At 49.0% G+C, this 19,958-nt stretch overlaps 1 protein-coding gene across 4 annotated transcripts in view; it reads right to left on the minus strand.

Annotated features, from left to right (window-relative positions):
• The window catches only part of TAF1 (TATA-box binding protein associated factor 1), a 42,319-nt gene extending 22,702 nt beyond the window's left edge, over nt 1-19,617 (minus strand). For 3 of the 4 annotated variants that reach the window (XM_066639967.1, XM_066639966.1, XM_066639964.1), the window contains exons 1-20: nt 19,473-19,617; nt 18,061-18,178; nt 16,051-16,167; nt 15,308-15,427; nt 14,711-14,952; nt 13,770-13,988; nt 10,956-11,150; nt 10,650-10,845; nt 10,099-10,215; nt 9,353-9,520; nt 8,534-8,661; nt 8,340-8,447; nt 7,326-7,499; nt 7,022-7,195; nt 5,667-5,771; nt 3,679-3,879; nt 2,989-3,130; nt 1,497-1,627; nt 488-568; nt 211-360 (exon numbers count right to left, since the gene is read on the minus strand). In XM_066639967.1, the coding sequence (XP_066496064.1) occupies nt 211-360; nt 488-568; nt 1,497-1,627; nt 2,989-3,130; nt 3,679-3,879; nt 5,667-5,771; nt 7,022-7,195; nt 7,326-7,499; nt 8,340-8,447; nt 8,534-8,661; nt 9,353-9,520; nt 10,099-10,215; nt 10,650-10,845; nt 10,956-11,150; nt 13,770-13,988; nt 14,711-14,952; nt 15,308-15,427; nt 16,051-16,167; nt 18,061-18,178; nt 19,473-19,601 (3,015 nt within the window). In that variant the 5' untranslated portion in view covers nt 19,602-19,617. The remainder of the gene's footprint in view (nt 1-210; nt 361-487; nt 569-1,496; nt 1,628-2,988; nt 3,131-3,678; nt 3,880-5,666; nt 5,772-7,021; nt 7,196-7,325; nt 7,500-8,339; nt 8,448-8,533; nt 8,662-9,352; nt 9,521-10,098; nt 10,216-10,649; nt 10,846-10,955; nt 11,151-13,769; nt 13,989-14,710; nt 14,953-15,307; nt 15,428-16,050; nt 16,168-18,060; nt 18,179-19,472) is intronic. The other variant, XM_066639965.1, reaches the window with a different exon arrangement.
• Nucleotides 19,618-19,958: the final 341 nt, after the last annotated feature.

Here is a 19,958-nt window from a genome sequence, read left to right on the forward strand (position 1 = left end):
TGCTCCTCCCACCTTCAGGCCCAGGTGAAGGCCCCCAGGGAGATGCTGGTCTCCCAGGCACTCCTGTGAGCACCCCCACAGTATCCAGCGCCCCCTGAAGGAAGACAGCACTTTCCTTGCCCTGCTACCAGAACAGAGGACATCACTTCAGCAGCTGGAGAGTACAGCTGGTCGGCCTGGACTCCCCCCACACCCAGACAGTCCGCCTACCTTCTGCTGTGTTGGCTTGTTTGGGATCTTGACGTAGGAGAACCCTTCCCCACACCCGGTTGGGTCCGCCACTCCAGTCACCTCCAGGAGACACTTTCCTTTCATGGCCGCAATAAAGGCCCGCGTGGTGTTCCAGGGGGCTGTGCGCACCTACAAGGAGGCAGAGGCAGCCAGTACACCTTCAGGGGGAGGCTTTCCCCTGCCTGAGGCGCTGACTCTTCAAACATGTGGTCTGCCCTACATCCAGCCCCTGCCCCCCTCATCATCTCGCTTCTACCTCATCATCTATCTTCATCTGAAAATCCTCCTCATTTTCTTCTTCCGGGGCAAAAAAGGACTTCTCCCCGTAACCCGCATCCTGAGGAAAAAAAGGAAGGGGGCAAGGTATAGTCTTCTGAGTCACCCAGGACACAGCCATACCTTGGCTCAGGGAACACAGCAGAGATCTGTGGCAGCAATACTCACATGGGATGTGTGCACATCCAAGACATGCCAGCCACCCTCTGTTCTCAAGAGACCACACACACACACACACAGTGACCTTTCCCAACTTCCAGCAACACCAGAGCCTCCTCTGTCCAGCCCCCAGCTGAAAGAGGGGAAGAGCACTCCAGGTCTCAACCATGGGGTAGCAACAGATGGGGAGGAGGTCAGGTTTTTACAGCCCAATACTTCAGCTACAATACTTCTTATCCCCTGGGGGCTGGGGATAAGAATAGGCCCTCAGTTTGGCTGTACTTGTCGTAAGAGGCGACTAAACAGTCACCGGGTAGACGGGACTCGTCAGCCTAGGAAGGCAGCTCATCTGAGAGAAGGAAAACTCTGATCCCAAACCTCCACTGCCTTGTGGCTACATCCAGTTATGGAAGAGGCTTCAGGAGTCAACCTGGAGGCAAAATCCGGAGCCGGAGTCCCTGAGGCAGTTCATGGCTGAACACAGCCACGTTCTGGCAACTCCTGCGACGCCGCTGGAACCAACCGTATTGGCTTCTGCCTTTCCACTGGACCATTTCAGCGACGTGGAGAGGGGGGATTTGCTGCATGGGTAACAGTCTATCCTCCAAATCTATTTTACCCAGGCTTCATGCACTGGAGAGGACACTCTGTTCCAGAACACTATTCAGAGTGCGATACCATAGTCTTCCGAGACTGAAGGATGACAACTCAGCTTCTAAACTTTCCCTTGGTGGGACTGCAAGACTGAGCTGGACACTCAGGGATCAAGCACCAAGTGCTGCTCTGTGGCAGCCTGTCTGGACTGGGGAAGTCCACCCAAGACAGCTCACCTTCAAGCGCTGCTCAGCCGAGATCATGCTGTAATAGGCACAGCACTGCTCTGGTGACACCATCGCTCTGATCTCCTCTTCGGTTGGCAGCCGGAAATCTGGCTTTAGAACCCACCAGTTGGAGTCCATTCCTGGAACAAGCAGAGACCCCTAATGAGTCCTAAAACGCCTAATGAGTCCTAAAACGCCCTCTCTCCTTCCGCTCCTCATCCTAAGTGCAGAAGGCAGAGTCCATGGCAGGTGTGGATAAAATACACAAGGAGTCATCAAAGTTCATGCACCGTAGATCCTAGAGAGGCAGCCATGTTAGTCTTCTGCTGCAAAAACAGCTAGGAGTCTTGTGACACTAAACCCACTTCTTGTCCCAGAAGCCTTCTCAGAGGGCCATCTTCACCAGGGCCATCATGTAAGCTGATGGTGGACTGAGGCCTACAGAAGCTTCTGTGACAAGCAGTGTGAGTTTTCCTGGTGCCACAAAGACCCTTCTTGGTTTTACATATGAAAGCCCAGACTTCATGTATTTATCACAGTGTTTTCTCTTTTTATCTGTTTGAAGAACAGAAGACTCTGCCTTTGCACTGCTTTGCACCAGAAGTGTGCTGAGAAATTCTGGGTGATTGATCACTTTTCATATTATGTTTCAGCTTTTTTACTGTGCTGGTTTTCAATCACTGGTTCATACATGAATTGATGACCAAAAACTAGCTGTTGGTGGGGCTTTCAAACCCAACTAGCTACCTCCCTTCCTGCCTTGCTGGTCCTTGCAAGGCATTCTGGAGCATGACCTGCCTTTTTCTACCATTATTCCGTTCTTTTTCAAGTACCCCTAAAGGTCCTGTTGAGTGTCCCTAGGAGTACATGAATACCAGGTTGGGAACCACTGTTTTACTAGTATGTTGTTTACAGTGCACTTACTCTGATAGTGCTTACAAAAAGGTGAAGAAGACCAGAATTTAAAAAGAATAAAAATGTATGATCTTTCACTATGTTTCTAATAAATGAGAGACTACAGTTCATAGATAACAATTAGTGGTGGGTTATTTTTCAGGATCTGGCCTCGAGTAAAATCAGACAAAACTATAGTCAGACACCCCCCTAAGTTTAACCCCCGACTTATCCGAGGGTCATAGAAAATTCCATGATTGTTGGCTCAAAACCTGCCCTCAGCTTATCTGTGGGATCGACTTATAGGCGAGTATCTGCAGTCCTGTCTCCGTCTTTTTGTCTATGCAGAGCAATGAAAGATTCTCTCTGGCAATTTTGGAGACTTTAAATGTGCCTCTGCATTTTATGAGGCCTTTGCAACACATGTGAACAGCAATAAGGGAACCAGAGGGTCCTGCTCACACAGATGCATGTGCATTTTGAAGCCAAACAGTTGAAGTGTACGGATGAGGTGATGCCTGGGGCAGATAGTGATGGTAGCCTCAGTGGCCCCCTGAGTGTTGGTGGGGTGTGGCAGACAGGCTCACTGCAGGAGACTCTTGCCTACCCGTACGCTTAAAGTCAGCGCAGAGTTTCAGCCGCTTCCGAATGCTGCTCTCTGAGTGAGAAGGAAAGGCTTTCTTGATATCCTCCATACGAATTCTCCGAGGCCGGTCTCTGCTCTTCCAGAACAGGCGATAGATGAAGACCTGTTGGAAACACACAGCACAGATGGCAGCTTCCCATGGCTGGAAAGGACCTGTGAGCAGTCAACTCCTACTCTAAGGCCAAGGTGCTCCAGATTTCCCCCTCTTACAACCCACCCACCTCACACCTTAATCCACAATGGCAAGGAAACAGCCTCTATGCAACCCAAGGGAATTCTAGGGACAATTCAGCAATGATAAACCACTCACAGCCGCATCATAGGCATGTATACTCAGAAGTAAGTCCCACTAGAGTCAAAGGGGCTTACTCCCAGGTAAGTGTGGATAGGATTGGGCTGTAAGCTCAAGAAACCTTGCCCAAAGTAGAAAAGTGCTCGGAGGCCGATAGCCAACTTCGACTGGGGGCAAAAGGCACATCGTGACCTCAAATGCAGCAGTCTAGCCTGCAATGAACACGTAATTGTACCAGAGTCACACAGGCATTGGCTGAGAGCCTGTGGTATGTTAGTTGCCCAAAGGGTATAATGAGTAACATCTCCACCCTCCCCCCAGCCCCCCAACTCTGGCTTGCTGTAGAACCCAAAGCGAACCTGCAGGAAATCTCGGATGTGTGTATTGGCGCGTTTGGAGTTGGGACCAGGAACTTCAAAGAGAGGACACTCCTGCCCAACCACAAAGATGTCCACCAGCTCCCGGATGTAGTAACCTTGCCGTGTCCGGATAATCAGGAAGTCTGTTTCAGGCATCTTGTGGAGATAGATCGGAGCTCGGAAGAGATTGTTTTCAAAAGCCTGATAGGAGAGAAGCAACCAGGTCAGTCAGCTGCAGCAACAGAAACATGAAGAATTCTCAGAGCCTTAAGGTCCAATTTCAAGTCTCAGGATTCTCTGTTCTTTTGGGGACATAAGAAACTAGACCAAACCCAGAAGCCAGTTAATGCAAGGCAGGTGTCCAGAGGAGCAAGCAGGAAATACTTGTTCAGGTGGGGCCCTGGCATCCATGGGCGATCAGTTCTCGGATTACCCGGATACCAAAAATTGCAGATAAATGAACCTGTGATTTTTAGCCCCTTTTGCCCTCCGAAGGGGACCGGAGCAGCACTCTGGTCCCATCCGAAGGGCTTTCTGAAGCCCTCAGAGGCAGCGCACGTCCACCCGCTGCCTCTGCAGGCTTCAGACTGGCTCCTATATCCGAAAGAATGTGACTTCCAGTTTCCCGAGGAAAACCAGAAGTGACATTTTAATGCCTTTTTAGGTATTCTGAGGCCCAAGGATGTTAGCTCTGGGTTCTGAGTGAAACAGAAACACAGCTAACAAATTGGTCCAGGAGCAGGTGCAGGCTGCTGAGTTAGCAAAATCAACAAGCACCTGTGACAGACACACCCTGGGCGTTACCAAGCCTGCAATGATTGGCTGATCTAACTACTTAAGGGTTAGTATGCTGAACCTCCAGTGCAGTAGTAGGGGTGTAGTTGGAGATAACTGAGAAACTGCTGCCAGTGACTGTGGAGGCTGGATATTTGTATGTATATGAGTGATTACTGACCGTGGACTGGACCTTGACTTTGTATTGTGGGAAACTGATTGGGATTTGTTATCATTGGACTGACTGATCTTCGTGCTGACCGGGACTGTTTATTGACTACTCTGCTTGTGATATCCCTTGCTCAAAATATAACTGCTGCTTCAAAGTACTCTGCTGTATATGCTGTTTCTTGCAACCTGCTCACATTGGGACAAACCTGGGATCCTACAACGTCTAACGCTAACAAAGGAAACCCTCAGAGGGAAATCAGAAGGGACATTAAAGGGCATTAAAACGTCACTTCAGATTTCCCTTGGGAAAACAGAAGTCACATTCTTTCTAGGAGCCAGTCTGAAGCCCAAAGAGGCAGGAGGTGGACGTGCACTGCCTCTGCAAGCTTCAGAAAGGGTTCAGAAACCCTTGGAGAATTTCAGTGGTGTTAAGTCTGGCCCAACTAGAGTCCGGGAGACCTGCACTGAACCAGATCCACGGATGTAAAATCTGTGGATAATCAGGCTTCACCTGTACGCCTCAGTCCAGCACTCACTGCAAACTGGGCAGGGCACCTTCCAGTCTCCAAAGATGACAACCAAGCTGCAAGAAGCCAGGAGAAGGCCAACAGGATTTGTTTGTAATCCTTTACTGGACTGTAGGCCAATGGCCAAAATGTGTCACTGAAGCGCTCCCTGAGGTCTAAGCCACAGTGCCCCTCCCACTCCATGACTCATTGGTACCTTCCTCTGCCTGTCTCTGCCTCCCTCTAAAGGCAATGCAAGCCGGACGCCATAAGCACCTGAGCCCCAGTTGTCACAACCAATGACAGGTCCACTCAAATACCTGCTGAATTCCACTCCTGCTGCTGCCCATCTGCACTCAAAACAGAGATAGGCAGAAGTCAAGAAAGACAACCACTCCACTAGTTGGACTGGATAGCAATTCCCAGTTCTAACCTGGCCTGCTTGTGGTGAACAGCCAAAGTCCTCTCTTGCTCCCACCTCGAATGCCCAGCAGAACAGACAAACTCAGGCCCCAGAACTGAAAGACAGACACTCACCTGAAGCAGTTGGCCTGGGTGGAGAGAGCCCAGGAAGGGAGAGGTATGGCAGTACACAGTCTCTCCATATTTACAGTCAGGGGCACCAGGATCCTTGCCCGGTTTCTGTTGGGAGAAGACATGGATGGGTGGGTTAGACAGCTGCAGCGCAAATGCCAGAAGCTGCATGGGTGGGTGGGTGTCAATGGGCAATTTTCACAATGGAGAGAAGTGAAAAGCGGTGTGCCCCAAGGATCTGTCCTGGTACTGGTGCTTTTCAACCTCTTCATAAATGACCTGGAGACAGGGTTGAGCAGTGAGGTGGCTAGGTTTGCAGATGACACCAAACTTTTCTGAGTGATGAAGACCAGAAGTGATTGTGAGGAGCTCCAGAAGGATCTCTCCAGACTGGCAGAATAGGCAGCAAAATGGCAGATGCGCTTCAATGTCAGTAAGTGTAAGGTCACGCACACTGGGGCAAAAAATCAAAACTTCACATATAGGCTAATGGGTTCTGAGCTGTCTGTGACAGATCAGGAGAGAGATCTTGGGGTGGTGGTGGACAGGTCGATGAAAGTGTCGACCCAATGTGCAGCGGCAGTGAAGAAGGCCAATTCTATGCTGGGGATCATTAGAAAAGGTATTGAGAACAAAATGGCTAATATTATAATGCCGTTGTACAAATCAGTGGTAAGGCCACACCTGGAGTATTGTGTCCAGTTCTGGTCGCCGCATCTCAAAAAGGATATAGTGGAAATGGAAAAGGTGCAAAAGAGAGCAACTAAGATGATTACTGGGCTGGGGCACCTTCCTTATGAGGAAAGGCTATGGCGTTTGGGCCTCTTCAGCCTAGGAAAGAGGCACCTGAGGGGAGACATGATTGAGACATACAAAATTATGCACGGGAAGGACAGAGTGGATAGAGAGATGCTCTTTACACTCTCACATAACACCAGAACCAGGGAACATCCACTAAAATTGAGTGTTGGGAAGGTTAGGACAGACAAAAGAAAATATTTCTTTACTCAGCGTGTGGTTGGTCTGTGGAACTCCTTGCCACAGGATGTGATGATGGCGTCTGGCCTGGACGCCTTTAAAAGGGGATTGGACAAGTTTCTGGAGGAAAAATCTATTACGGGTTACAAGCCATGATGTATATGTGCAACCTCCTGATTTTAGAAATGGGTTATGTCAGAATGCCAGATGCAAGGGAGGGCACCAGAATGAGGTCTCTTGTTATCTGGTGTGCTCCCTGGGGCATTTGGTGGGCCGCTGTGAGATACAGGAAGCTGGACTAGATGGGCCTATGGCCTGATCCAGTGGGGCTGTTCTTATGTTCTTAAGCTCTACCTCAGGGGTTGACAGACAAAACTCACCCGCTTGTAGTAGTTCTTGATCTTGGTTGCCATCCCAACCTGCATCATCAAGGGTGCATTCTCCTCACTGTACTCAGCCAGGATGAGATCGCCATCTTTGCCAGTGAGGTCTTGTGGAGTGCGCATGAAGAACATCTCTCCACCACCAGAGGCCTGTCGCTCCTGCTCTCTCATCTGGGCAGAGGGCAGGGAAAGGGTGTCAAGGAACCACAGACAGGCAGAAACACTCATCAGGGCAGCAGGGATTTGCCTGGACCCCCCAGATGACCAGGGGAATGTGCAAGCAGGGAAAATGCTGCTTTACCTTGGCCTTTTTCTTGATGTGCTTCAGAAGTGGTTGCAGCGCATGAGGGCCAGGCTGGGACAAGGCTCCAAAGGAGTACTTCTTCAAGGGTGGTCGATGGAACTGGCGAAGCTTCATGGGGCCCATATGGGTGGGGAAGAAGGGCTGTCGGAGCTCCACAGCGGGGATCGAGTGCTGCAACGAGGCAAGACAGACACACATGCTCTCATTCAGCAGGGATGGAAAATCAGGCTCCAGGCCATCACCATCAGCACATGGTAGTCTCCCCCATGCATACTCAGAGTGGGGAGAGGCAAACAAAGAGGGACCCGACCCACCACAAGTCAGAGGGCAGTGCCCTCCCAAAGCACAAGCCAGGGTCTGCAGCACTCAAGAGCAGCCAAAAAGAACCCAAACAGGTGCAGGAAAAGGGCTTTTTAATTTATTCAATGCATTTATAACCCACCTTCCTCCTCCGTTTGGGAGACTCTCAAGGTCGTTTACAACAGGATTGAAACTCAATAAATCAGTAACAATTATTATTATTGCTATTCTTGTTTCGATTTGTATCTCACTCCACCCTATGGGCTCAAAGAAATTTAAAGTATTCTTTTCTAAATGTTACTGTAGATTATGGGCAAGAGCTCAATGTGTTCCAGCACTCTGCATCCTTTGGGAGCACTTTCTGCAACATCCAGTTCTCAGAAACCAGGACTGTATTGACAATTGGCTAGCAGAATTAACTACTGCAGAAAGTGCCCATGAGAAAGCCAAAATGCATTGGACTTCCAACAATTATTTATCATCTGCTTTCTCTGCACCTGTTTGGAGGTTCCCTCTTTTTTCCTTGCTTAAACTGACTTATATTGACATCAATGTCACATCCTGTACCCCGTGAAAAGGTCCTGGAAGCACCCTACAGGAAAGAGGCTCATCAGGAACTGCACATGGAGCCTTGGCCCATCCTGAAGATGGAGGACAGGTACCACCACCCAAGGCCGGATATCTACCATGGCCACACCCATTGGTCCTCACCTGGATGATATTGCCGCCAAAGGTTCCACGAAGGCCCTGCTGCTTGGGATAGTAGAACTCATCATTGGAGAGATTCCAGGGATCCTTCACTTCTGGCTGAGACATGTTCTGGAGTCACAGCACAAGAGCAAAAGTCAGAATGAGCCTTCCTGCCCACCCATCTTCCTCCTGAGGATAGCTGCTCGCACACCAACCTGCTGAGGTTCCTCCTTAATGACCCCAGTTTTGCCCAAGAGGATCCGGCTCTTCTTGAGGGAAGACTCTTTCTTGTTCTCCTTGGAAGGGGAGTTCAAGGTCATTTCTTCCTTCTCATCAGGAATTTCTAGGAAGGAACACACTACAAGTGAAGTGTCGTCCAAATGCTATTCCCAGATATCCCCATCTTCACAGCAACTACACAAGGGAAGCCTGAAGGGCCAGCAGATCTGTTTTTCATTCCTTCTTAACTGACAGTAGGGAAAGCTTTGAGGAGCCTTTACATCTGACATCATGACCCTTTCCCACCCCAAATGCTCATCCACCTCACTGTGTGTTCTGCATCTCAATTCCCACTATATCTGCACTATACAGTTAGAACAGATTAAAGGAACCAGTTTAACTGCCACGGCTCCCTCAAAGGAACCTTGGGAATTGTAGTTTTCTTAGTACCAAGAATACAGTTATAAATCCTCACCAACTGCAGGACACCAACTGCAACTCCCAGAATTCCTGGAGAAAAGTCATGACAGATAAAAATCATTTTTGGAGACAAAAAGCAGGCCCTTTGCCAGAGGTTACTTGGGAGAACACATCTCATTTTCTTGACTTTGTTGCCTCTCTGTTGAGCAAAAACTGTTCTAGAAACTACAACAGAGGTGAAAAAGGTCCTGCCAGTTTATTCTCTGAAGCCCCCCCTTCACCTTCCCATCTTCACCTGCCCTGCCTCATGCCACACTCCACTCTCACCTGCCAGCCCCTTGCTTTCCATCAACCCCAGAACTACAAAGGGGAGACTCACAGCCACCACCACATACCCAGGATGATATTTTCATCGTTTGGGTCGAGGGTGAGGACTGGTGGAGCCAAGACAGTTTCCATCTCCTCGTCATCCCAGATGATGTTGTCCTCCCAGCGCCCGTAGACCAGCTCTTCGTTGTCGATGGGGAAAATGGAGAACCACGGCTTGTCTTCATCCAGGGCTGCTACAATTACACAATGAAGGCACTTCAGCTGTGCCCCCCCACCTTGCTCAGATGTGGCCTGGAGCCTTCTCTGGAAGTAGACCACCCTGCATGCCCTCTAGTAGAGAAAGCCTCCAGGCTCAACATTCAGCAGTTGACCATCATGAACCAAGGAGGAAAAACACATTTGCCAAGACCTGGTCTGATGCAGCTACATTTTTTTTAAATGATGAAGATAAAGAAATATCAGGGCAAAGCTCAGGAAGCACAAGTGCCAATTTGAGGGCCTGTAAAAGCTCCTTAATAGTCTGGATATTGATAATGGCGTTTGAACACGGAATCTCGCAGGAGCAGACTCTCCCCTGATCTGTCTCTGTGATGAAATGTCCTGAGATCTTTGAATCACAACGTGTCCAGTTAAAAACGCTACTATCAGAGCAATTCACAACCTCCTTAGTACAAGAGTTGTTTTATGGAGTCCTGGGAGAGAAAAGGCGGAGAAAAGACCCTTCACTATGATCTGGTCCTGCCAGGCTCCTGGAGACCCTCAGATGCCTGTCACTCCATGCAGCACAACAGAAGGTACCTCTCCTCCTTACCCTGCTGTTCAGGCAGCTGCTTCTCTTTGCCCTTGGCCATGCCCAAGACTCCTGCCATGCTGGGCTTCTGTACCAGAGGAACAGGCAAGCTGAGCAGAGAGCCACTGCGGTTCAGCCCTGAACACACAAAGAAGAGAACACGCCACAATTAGTAGGAGCACCTACATGTGATTCCCACCTTCCACCAAGGCTCAGGACAGTATGCAGGATTCTCCCCACCTCCTACTTTATCCTAACAACAGCCTTGTGAGGTGGGTTAGCTGTCCCACCTCAATAAGGATGACGACCTGCTGAGCTCCAGGGCTAAACAGAAATCCAAACTCTGGCCTGAGTTCAACTCCATTCCAATGAAGCCACACACAGTGACTAATGGACTGGGGAGCGGATAACTCCAAATCCAGTTCAATTTTCAATTTGGTCCAGGCAAGGTTTGCATTGTGCACACCTGTCTCCTTAAGAAGAGGGACAGCTCCAGGGGCAGCATATAGCCCTCCCAGGACAGGGCGGGCCCAAAGCACCTGCACGCAGAAATGGGCAAGAGGGCCCCATACCTTGCTGAGCATTGTATGCAGTGGCGTTCCGGGTCATGCTGGAGGGCAGCCACCCTGCCAGGCTGGCGCGCTGCGTCTTGGTCCCCTTGTGCTTGATGTCCTCCCCATTCCAGATGACATCATCCTCCCACTGCAGCTGCGTCACCATCAGGAAGTGCTCGTCTGCCAGCAGCTCGTCTTTCTCTGCCTCGGTGCTCTACAAAGCCAGAAAAAAGGCCTCCAGACACAAGCAGGGCCTCTAATCCCTTCCTGGGGCAAAAGAAGCACACATACCCTGCTTGCTTTGGGTTCTCCCTCTCCACTCACCTCCTCCTCCTTGAAATCCTTCAATTTGAAGCCATAGTCAAAGCCACTGCCATCCTCAGGGATGCCCAACATGTCGTACCAAAGCTGGGCAGGCCCATAGCGCCACTCAGCCACCCTGGGCTTGTTGTCTGCCACTTTGTCTGCGTCTCCAGTTGACTGGGAAAACTTGGACTCCACAGGTGCCATCATGGTGATCTGGAGAACCAGAGACAGCAGGGGGGTCAAGAGAGGGAGCTGGGAGGACAACCACTGCACCAACAAATGCTCGGCACCTGCCTTGCAGTGATTGACATGCCATAGCCTCCCAAAGACCAGGTCATCTTGCTGGGAAAATACTCCTGCAGAGAAGCATCTGCCCCCAGTGCTCCCCAAGGCAGCAGAATGCCCCTGCCCCCCATCAGGAACCCTCTCCAGCCTGGGTGGCGGGGCCTGAGGTGGCTGGGTAGCTGTGTTTTTCTGAGCTCCTGGAAAGCTCTTGGAAAACACGCTATTTCTTCCCAGAATCACGGGTCTGATGAGATCTGAAGATCAGTGGCCAGGAGAGGCCTCGATCCTACAGATGGTGTACGGTTTTGGAGAAGAAGGGTCCAGCCAGGGACTGTTTTCTCTCCAAGGGAACCCAGCCATCGATGTCGGTGACGGTGAGAATTCAATGTTGAAATTAAGCCAAAGTTTCCAAGCTGAAAGAAGCAAGCGAGTGTTGTTCCGTTGTGTGTGTCTGGCATTAATTGACTAATTGACTGCCTGATTAAGCTTTTGCCCGAGAGAAGGAGGGACAGGCTTTCCCCTTCTTGGGAGAAGAGGAAGGAGGAGGAGACTTTCTCTGCATATTTGTTTGTTCAGGTGAGAAGCTTTGGAGGAGATCTGCCGAGCTTGTTATGGAAATATGAGTGCATAACTCTAACTTTATAAATCTAAAATTTGTTGGATTACAAATTAACCGTCTTGGAATATAATTATTGTTGTGGAGTGATCAGTTTCGTTTTCCTGTGGAGAGCTTGCGGAGAGCGGCTGGAGACCTGCATTTTTTTTGTTTTGCAAAAGTGGTTGATTGTTCACATTCCTTTGATTATCTCCTGGAAAGGAATGCAGCTGACATAGAAACATAAATAACAGAAATAAGATATAAACAACAGAAATAAGAACATCAGGGACATCTAGTCGAGTAAAAAAGATACTACAAGGACAAGAACAGGACTTGACAAGTGAAGTAAGAAGAAAGAAGATATAAGAAGGAAGAAAAAGGATGACAGGAAAAGGAGGGAAAGTTAGGAGCTCTTCCGCCCCGGAGTCCAGCTTGGGAAAACTAACACAAGAGGAACCGAAAGGGAACGAATGGGAGCAGACAATACAAAACAAGATAGAGAAATTAATGGTGATGGGACAGCAACAAACAAATCAATATCTGCGGGTTCAAGCTAGTTTGGATGCATTAATTACACAACTAAATCTTAGTGTGCAACTTAAAGATGTTATAATCGAATCACATGAGAAAAAACAAAGGATCATGGAAAAAGTATTGGAAATGGGAAAGCAACAAGCAAATCGATATTTATAAATCCAAATTAGACTGGAAATCTTAATTCAACAGACAAATGAGTCTAATACGCAACGAACAGGAGAGGATCAACAAAAGAGCAAAGAAATGGAAGATAAATCCAAAACACTGGAGACAGGACAAAACAAACAATTGGAAGAGACAATGTTATTGGAGCCTGGAAGATACTCAGAATTCACCAGACCACAAAGGAGAAGAAATACTTCGACTAATTGATGCAGATTGGATTGATCAAGTGAAAGAAGAAGAAATACTTCAACCAACTGACATAGATTGGAATGATCAAGTGAAGGAGATGACTCATCAAGATGTTGATTTAGCAAGAAGAGCAAGTACATTAAACCGTGATCTGTTAAGAGGAATTCATGTGAAATTTATTAGAAAAAAAGATGGAAAGTTAAAGTCTAGAGAAGAGATTTGGCAGACCTGTGGGTATTTAGGTTGGAGACAAGGGAATAGATAAAAAGAAAGACAGTAATGTGTTAATTTTGTATGTTAGAAATTATTAGATGTCAATGAGAATTTATATAACTTTTATAGGTGATATGTAATATGTATAAAAATTTTAGTTAGCTAGATATTAATAGATGTTAGAATTTTAGAGAATAATTTTAATGAATTAGAATTAATTTTAGGTGATATTGTTTTAGATGTTTACGTATATGTTTATGTATTTAGTCATGAGGATATATTAATTTTGGATGTTATAGAGAAATGATATATGTAATTATTAGGATAGTAAAAGTTGTTAGAATTTAATATGTTAGATATTGGATTATGATGTTAATTCTTGTGAGGATTTTATATGCTAGATATTGGAAAGACATGAAGATCCCAATGGAACATGAAACAGAGAAAATAATGAATGTGGTCGAAATGGACAGATTTCTAGAGAGCCTAGATCAACAGTGAAACCGATATAGATTGAGTAATGAAAATTATTTTATGCTTGGTTGAAAATAAAGTTGTAGAAGTATAAGATAGGGTATTTAGATGAATGTATTATATATGCGATATATTATATATGATATGATAGATAAATGATATTAAGAAGCTAACGTAGAAGAGGAACTCGATTAGGAAACATGTAATGATTTATTAGTTATAGTGATGTATGATATCTTGCACCCTCTAATGTGTTTATGTATTGTATATATTGTATTATGTGTTATGTGTGTTTGTTATTTTTGTTTTTGGAAAAATTAATAAAAAATTAATTTAAAAAAAAGGAGCCCTCTCCAGCTGCACAGACCCACCTCATCATCAGAAAGACACTGCTCTGGGGGAGGAGGAGGAGCAAACTCGTATTCCCAGGGAGATTTTCCTTCTGCACCCTCCTCAGCAGCAGTTTCCCCCTCCTGGGGCTGTGCTTCCAGAGTTAACTCCCTGTGCTTCTTCTTGCGCTTCCGACGGGCACTACGCCAGACAGAGGGGACGTTCTTTCCAGGGCCAAAGAGACGAAGGAAGCGTAGCACCTAAGGGGGAAAAGAGGGGGCAATTGTTGGGTGCATGAGTGCCAGGCCTGCAGGAACTCGAGTACATTGGTTCAGAGGCAAGCTCCACGTCAGACCTTCCTCTCTTCACCACACCGGCTGATAGGAGGATGCTGGCTGGGAAGCAACCCCTTCCTTTGTGGCCTTGCAGAACCCTAAGGGTCAAAGAGGCAGGCAAGGATAGGCAAGGACGGAAGAGGGCACAGGAGGCTCACAAGTCCTGATCAGACACCACCATAAAGCAGGCTGTTTGGAGACGCTGCCTGCCTCATTAGTTCTGGGACTTAAGAATCCATACATCAAACTGAGACAGACGAGTTCCCTCTAGCCAAGTGCCCAATAACGGCAGCAGCAACCAGGAATTCAGGCTCAAAGACCTCTCCTCACCTAAGATTTAACCCTCTTTTCTACATCATTATTAGGAACTAACTTCATGCCTGGAATTCAAGGACTGAAAGGTTAGTGCAAGCCCCAGATAACAAACCCAAAAGGGAAAGTGGGGGGGGGGCACCTCGACAGAGTCACTCCACAAAACAGACTGAAGTTTCCCCCCTTCCATACTGTCCAATGCCTCACCTCTTCTACTGGATCTTGTCTTCCAAATGTACCAAGGTTTTTTCTGGAAGCTACTCTGGGCCGGTTTTATTCTAGAAAAGCCACGCACAAACACGTTCTTTTAAATGTCAATGAAATCAGAGAATTACCCTGCCTGGCCGGAACTCAGGGAAGAGTGCCGTCACACAGGGCAGCTGCTTGGTGGTGTCCCGCTGCATGATTCCTGCCAAGGGTAGTGTGAGCTTGCCTTCCTTGGACAACCCCTTCCTTGCTTCCTGGGGCCCTGTCTCCGACTCAGAGTCAGAAGAGCTACTGAAATCCATCTTTTCCGAGGCAACAGAGGAAGGAGCAATGATGGAGGGGAGGATGATGCCATCACCATCTTCAGACCCTGAAACAGAACCGGTCTCTCAGTGAAAAGGACATCCCTGCTCCTTAGTCTCCAAAGGACAGACTCCAAAGCCCATGCTCCCATATTCCAGGCACATCTATGTGGTGAAGGTAGAAATGCAGGACCACAAATGGAATCTGGCATTTTGGGAATACCTGTTTGCACTTAGAAAACATAAAAAAGGTAAAACTGTGTCTGAAAAGGCCTGGAAGCATCCCACTTCATACAAAGGTGCTTACAAAGGCTACATAGAGTTCCAACCACAGGCTAGTCTCTACCACAGCTACTCAACAGGTTCACAAATGCTCAGCAGTGATCAGCTGGTATTCCAGTGCTCACAGAGGCACATACACACCAGAGGCTGCTGCATCCTTTTCATCCTCTTTCTTCACAGGCACAGGGGGTGGGGGTGGGGGAGGCATCAGCTTGGAATCAATATCTTCTGAGTCGGCATCGTAATCGTCGTCATCATCATCTGGGAAGAAAAGAGAGAACTTGCTGGGAACTTACTGGAAGTGAACACTCAGTTATCACTCCTGCCCACATCCTTGCAAGACTCCACCAACCAGTCCATCGCATTTGGGGTTTTCTACCTTTTCAAGATGTTTCTAACAGAGAACAGATTTCCTGCTACATCAACCCCCTTGCTATGGGTTCACACTGACCAGGACAGCAACAGAATACAATGCCAAAGACCTTCACTGGATGCTTGCAGAGAGTAATAATAATAAGCATGATATAGGGAAAGGACCTGTTAAGAACCTCCCCTACTAAACCTGGACTCAACAGGCAAATTCTGACCCCAGATGAACACACTCTCCCACACTCTGTTCTTACTGGAACCAGGGCGAAATGTGCAGCTCCAACAGCAAGAACACGGCTACAGTTCAACTACACACGCCTGGCTTTACTGATTAAGGGTATCTAAGAGATGAAGTCAGTTTCAGGATGCAACCTAACAAAAGCGAAGGATGCTAAAGGAAAGATCAACAGACCGCTCAGATGAGTGTCAGGCTAGTGGGACCTGGACAGTTCGCCAACAGCAATATCCAGAGTTGCACCAAAACGGCAATAAGGAAGTCATCTGCCACCAATTACCTGCTCTTTGAACAGGCTGGAGGCTGCCCATTGCCTGCCGATACCTGCGGCTCTCGTCTTCAGCCACTTCGTTAATGTCAGAATAATCCACAGCATCCTCAGTGCTCTTAACCCAGCCTGGAAAAAGAGAAAGGCCGAATCACAGAAGCAACAGACCAGACCTGCTCTTAACTTCTGAGAAGGTGCTTTCTTTTGCCAAGAAAGAACTGCAGAGTAAACAGCAGCGCCTCTTTCAGTCTTCCTATAGCACAGTCGTTCACAGACGTAGAGAATGGACTCCAGGCAAGGACTGGCAAAACACCACAGGAGTGATACACACTGATCTGTTTTGGTGTCCATTTGTTCCTATCAGATGTCAATCTCTGTGTCTAGCTCAGAATCTACACACCAATCAGGGTCAACCACCTGGGGCTGGGTGAAGCTGCACATTTACAGAGCAACTGAAAGCAAGCAGCTAACTGACAGGTGGCGCCCTGCTCCAACAGGCCTCTGAGAGAGGATGGCAAGCAGAACACAGCTGAGGCTACTACTAAGAGAATGGTATTGCTGCTGTTCTGATTCTTTTGGCTGCTGCGCTGCTTGCTGGGTTTCCTGCTTTTATTTTTCATATACGAGGGTCGCCCAGAAAGTAATGCACCACATTTTTTTTTCTTCAATAATTATTTATTGAACACAATGAAACTTGCACACAAGAAGGAATGATGTTTCTTCTACACTCCCTATTTTTCCACGTAATCTCCGTCCAGTTCTATGGCCTTCCTCCAGCGAGACACAAGGGCATGTATGCCCTGTCGGTACCACTCCTTGTTCTGGTCACGAAGCCATTTCTGCACTGTGCGAATCACCTCTTCGTCGTCCTCAAAATGTCTTCCGCGAATGGCGAATGGCATCCAAACAAGTGGAAGTCTGAGGGAGCTAGGTCAGGGCTGTAGGGTGGATGGAGTAACACAGTCCAACCCTGTTTAGTGATGTGTTCCGAAGTCCTCAAACTTGTGTGAGGCCGAGCGTTATCATGTTGAATCAAACATTCACCTGGGTTGTTCTGGCGCCGAAGTCGCTGGAAGCGCTTCTTGAGTTTGGTTAACGTCTTCACATAAGCTTCAGAATTAATGGTGCTGTCTCTTGGCATCACATCAATGAGTATGACGCCCTCACAGTCCCAAAACACAGTGATCATGACCTTACCGGCAGAAGCAGTTGCTTTGAATTTTTTCTTCTGTGGAGATTGAGGATGACGCCATTCCATCGACTGTCATTTTGTTTCAGGCTCAAAATGGTGAACCCAGGTTTCATCACCTGTCACAATCCTGGACAAGAACGCTTCCCCCTCATCTTCAAAACATTTCAGCAACTCAGAAGAAATGTTTTTTCTGAGAGATTTGTGGTCCACCGTAAGACAGCGCAGAACCCATCGTGCACACACTTTTGAGTAATCAAGAGCACGGATGATTGCATCCACACTTCCTTTGCTGATTGACAGCTTCAGCGCCAACTGCCAAGTCATTATGCGTCGGTCCTTGCGAATGAGCACATCAGCAAGCTGCATCTTGTCAGGTGTGACAGCTGTGGATGGCTGCCCCGAACGCTGCAAATCTTGGAGCTCTGCCAAACTGCCTTCTAATGGCCTCACCCTCTGTGCCCAGCAACTAACCGTACTTCTGTCGACTGCAGATTCTCCATAAACTGTACACAAACGTTTGTGAATGTTCCCAACAGTTTCTTTCTCCGCAGTGAGAAATTCAATGACGACACGCTGCTTGTAACGTACATCACTTACAGACGCCATTTCGAAACACTGCTGCAGCTACGCTATCTGTCTGAAGAAACCAAAAATTTTTGTGCGCACTCCTGAAAATTCAAATGTATATCTAAAATTTCGCATTCGTACCATTACAGTAGGCTGAGAAAAAAAAATGTGGTGCATTACTTTCTGGGCGACCCTCGTAAAAAGTTGTGTAGTTATCAACTCGAAGACTATGAGATCACACTTTAGAGCCAAGAGCTTCTCACCCTCCTCATCCAGCTGGGTGCCATCGGCCTCAGAGGCATCATCTTCACTGGCTGTGATTTCAGTGATGAGGTTCCCCAGCCCCAGTGCCCCAAGTCCAGCCAAATGCTTTTTGGATTCCTGGGGGGAAAAGCAGGAACAGAACAAGAAGTGACTAGGAAGGAGGAGCCTTAACAGGCATCTTAATATTCTGATAAGCAGTTCAGAAAGCAAGATGTAATGCTGCTAAGAAGGGGACGGAGCAGGACGCTAACTTTTGTGGGTAACATCAATGCAGGAAGTACTCCTGAAACACTGGAAATTAGACCATAGGTCAGGGGTGGGACTCCTGCTTTGCAGGTAGGAGTTGCCATGCTGCACGACTAAGTTAAAAGACCTTGACCAGCACAGGCCGGGGAAGACCTGCTGCCAGTCAAGCACAGAGACAGTACTTGACAGGATGGACCACCAGTCCCACTCAATTTAAGGTACCATCAAAGTTTCATAAATACATGCTCCAAAACATAATGAGGGTGCAATCCTAACCCTTAATGTCATTGCTTTCCAGCACAGGTGTAGTGGTGCCAGTGGGACGTGTGCTGCAGTTGGGTGACACTCACGGAGGCCTCCTCAAAGCAAGGGAATGTTTGTTCCCTTACTTCAGAGCTGCGTTGCCCTTAAGTCAGTGCTGGAAAGCACAGACATAAGGGGTTAGGGTTGTGCCCTGAGTGTATTGCATGTGGAAGGAAAGGGGCACCATCAACCCCAGGCGTCTCCAGTCAAGAAGGCCTCCTGCAGCGAGGCTCGGAAAGCGTCAGCCACTCTGTCGGGGTGATGGAGTCTGTGCATGGAGTGGAGAGTGCAGTGACAGGTGGGTGAGATGATGGGGGGGCAGAGGGCCTGCTTTGCACACAGCAGCAAAAGCGCCGCTGCCGTAGGAGGCACCCAAGCACCCACGCGCTACTCGCACGGGTGGTGGGTGCTTGGGTGCCTCCCACGGCAGTGGCGCTTTTTGAAGGACTCCCACGGGGAGGCTCTGCCCCACCTGCCTCCCCATCCACCACACCTCCCTGGGTCCTGGGCTCAGCCCCCCCCCCCGTGCCTCAAGACTGAAGCCCCTCAAGGAGTGAAACTGGTGTTTGGGGGGCACGCTGCTAAGTGGGGTAGGCGCCTGACTGTTGGGGGGCATGGGCCCTCCCTTCAGAGGCAGCTGCTTGCCCCCACCTTTGGGTGCCTGCCCCGCCCAGGAACGCCAGGACGCCCCCCCCGCTGCTGGGTTCCCCACAGACTCTGAAGATGGGGGGGCGTTCGTTGGGGCCCCTCCCCCACTTGGCAGTGGGGGGGAGGCGGCTGAGGGGCCCTCGCTCCGGGGGGAGCAGCCAGGCCCGGGCTGGGAGGGGGGAGGCCCGGCCCCCCGGCGCAGGCGGAGGCGCACCTGGTCGAGCAGCCCCTCGCCCTCCAGCTGGCCCTGCTCGTTGATGTTGCCGAAGAGGAAGCCGGCCAGGGAGAAGGGCGCCGCCCGGCCTCCCCCGCAGGCCTCCTCCTCGCTCTCCGAGTCCGACATCGCCGCCGCCGCTTCAGACACTGCACACCGGAAGCGGCACCAGCGAGGCGGGCTAGAGCGGCGCCACTTCCGGTTGAGACCAGCACCTCCTGGAGGGGCGGGGCCTCTGGTGGTCCACAAGCAGAAGCCCCGCCCACCGCCCCTTCGCGCTGGGCTTGGAGAGGGGAGCAGCAGCCCAAGCCTGGGCGAGTCTACTCAGAAGTAAACCCCATTGTGTTCAATGAGACATACTTCCAGGAAAGTGGGGAGGGTCTCTCTGGCAGTCATGAGCCAGCAGAGCCTCCATGGTCAGGGGCAGTGTACCACCAGCAGCAGGGATGGGGGGTAGCCAGAGGACAGGCTGCTGGAGGGGTGGGG

Source organism: Tiliqua scincoides, chromosome 12 (assembly GCF_035046505.1).
Source record: "Tiliqua scincoides isolate rTilSci1 chromosome 12, rTilSci1.hap2, whole genome shotgun sequence".
NCBI classification, from domain to species: domain Eukaryota; kingdom Metazoa; phylum Chordata; class Lepidosauria; order Squamata; family Scincidae; genus Tiliqua; species Tiliqua scincoides.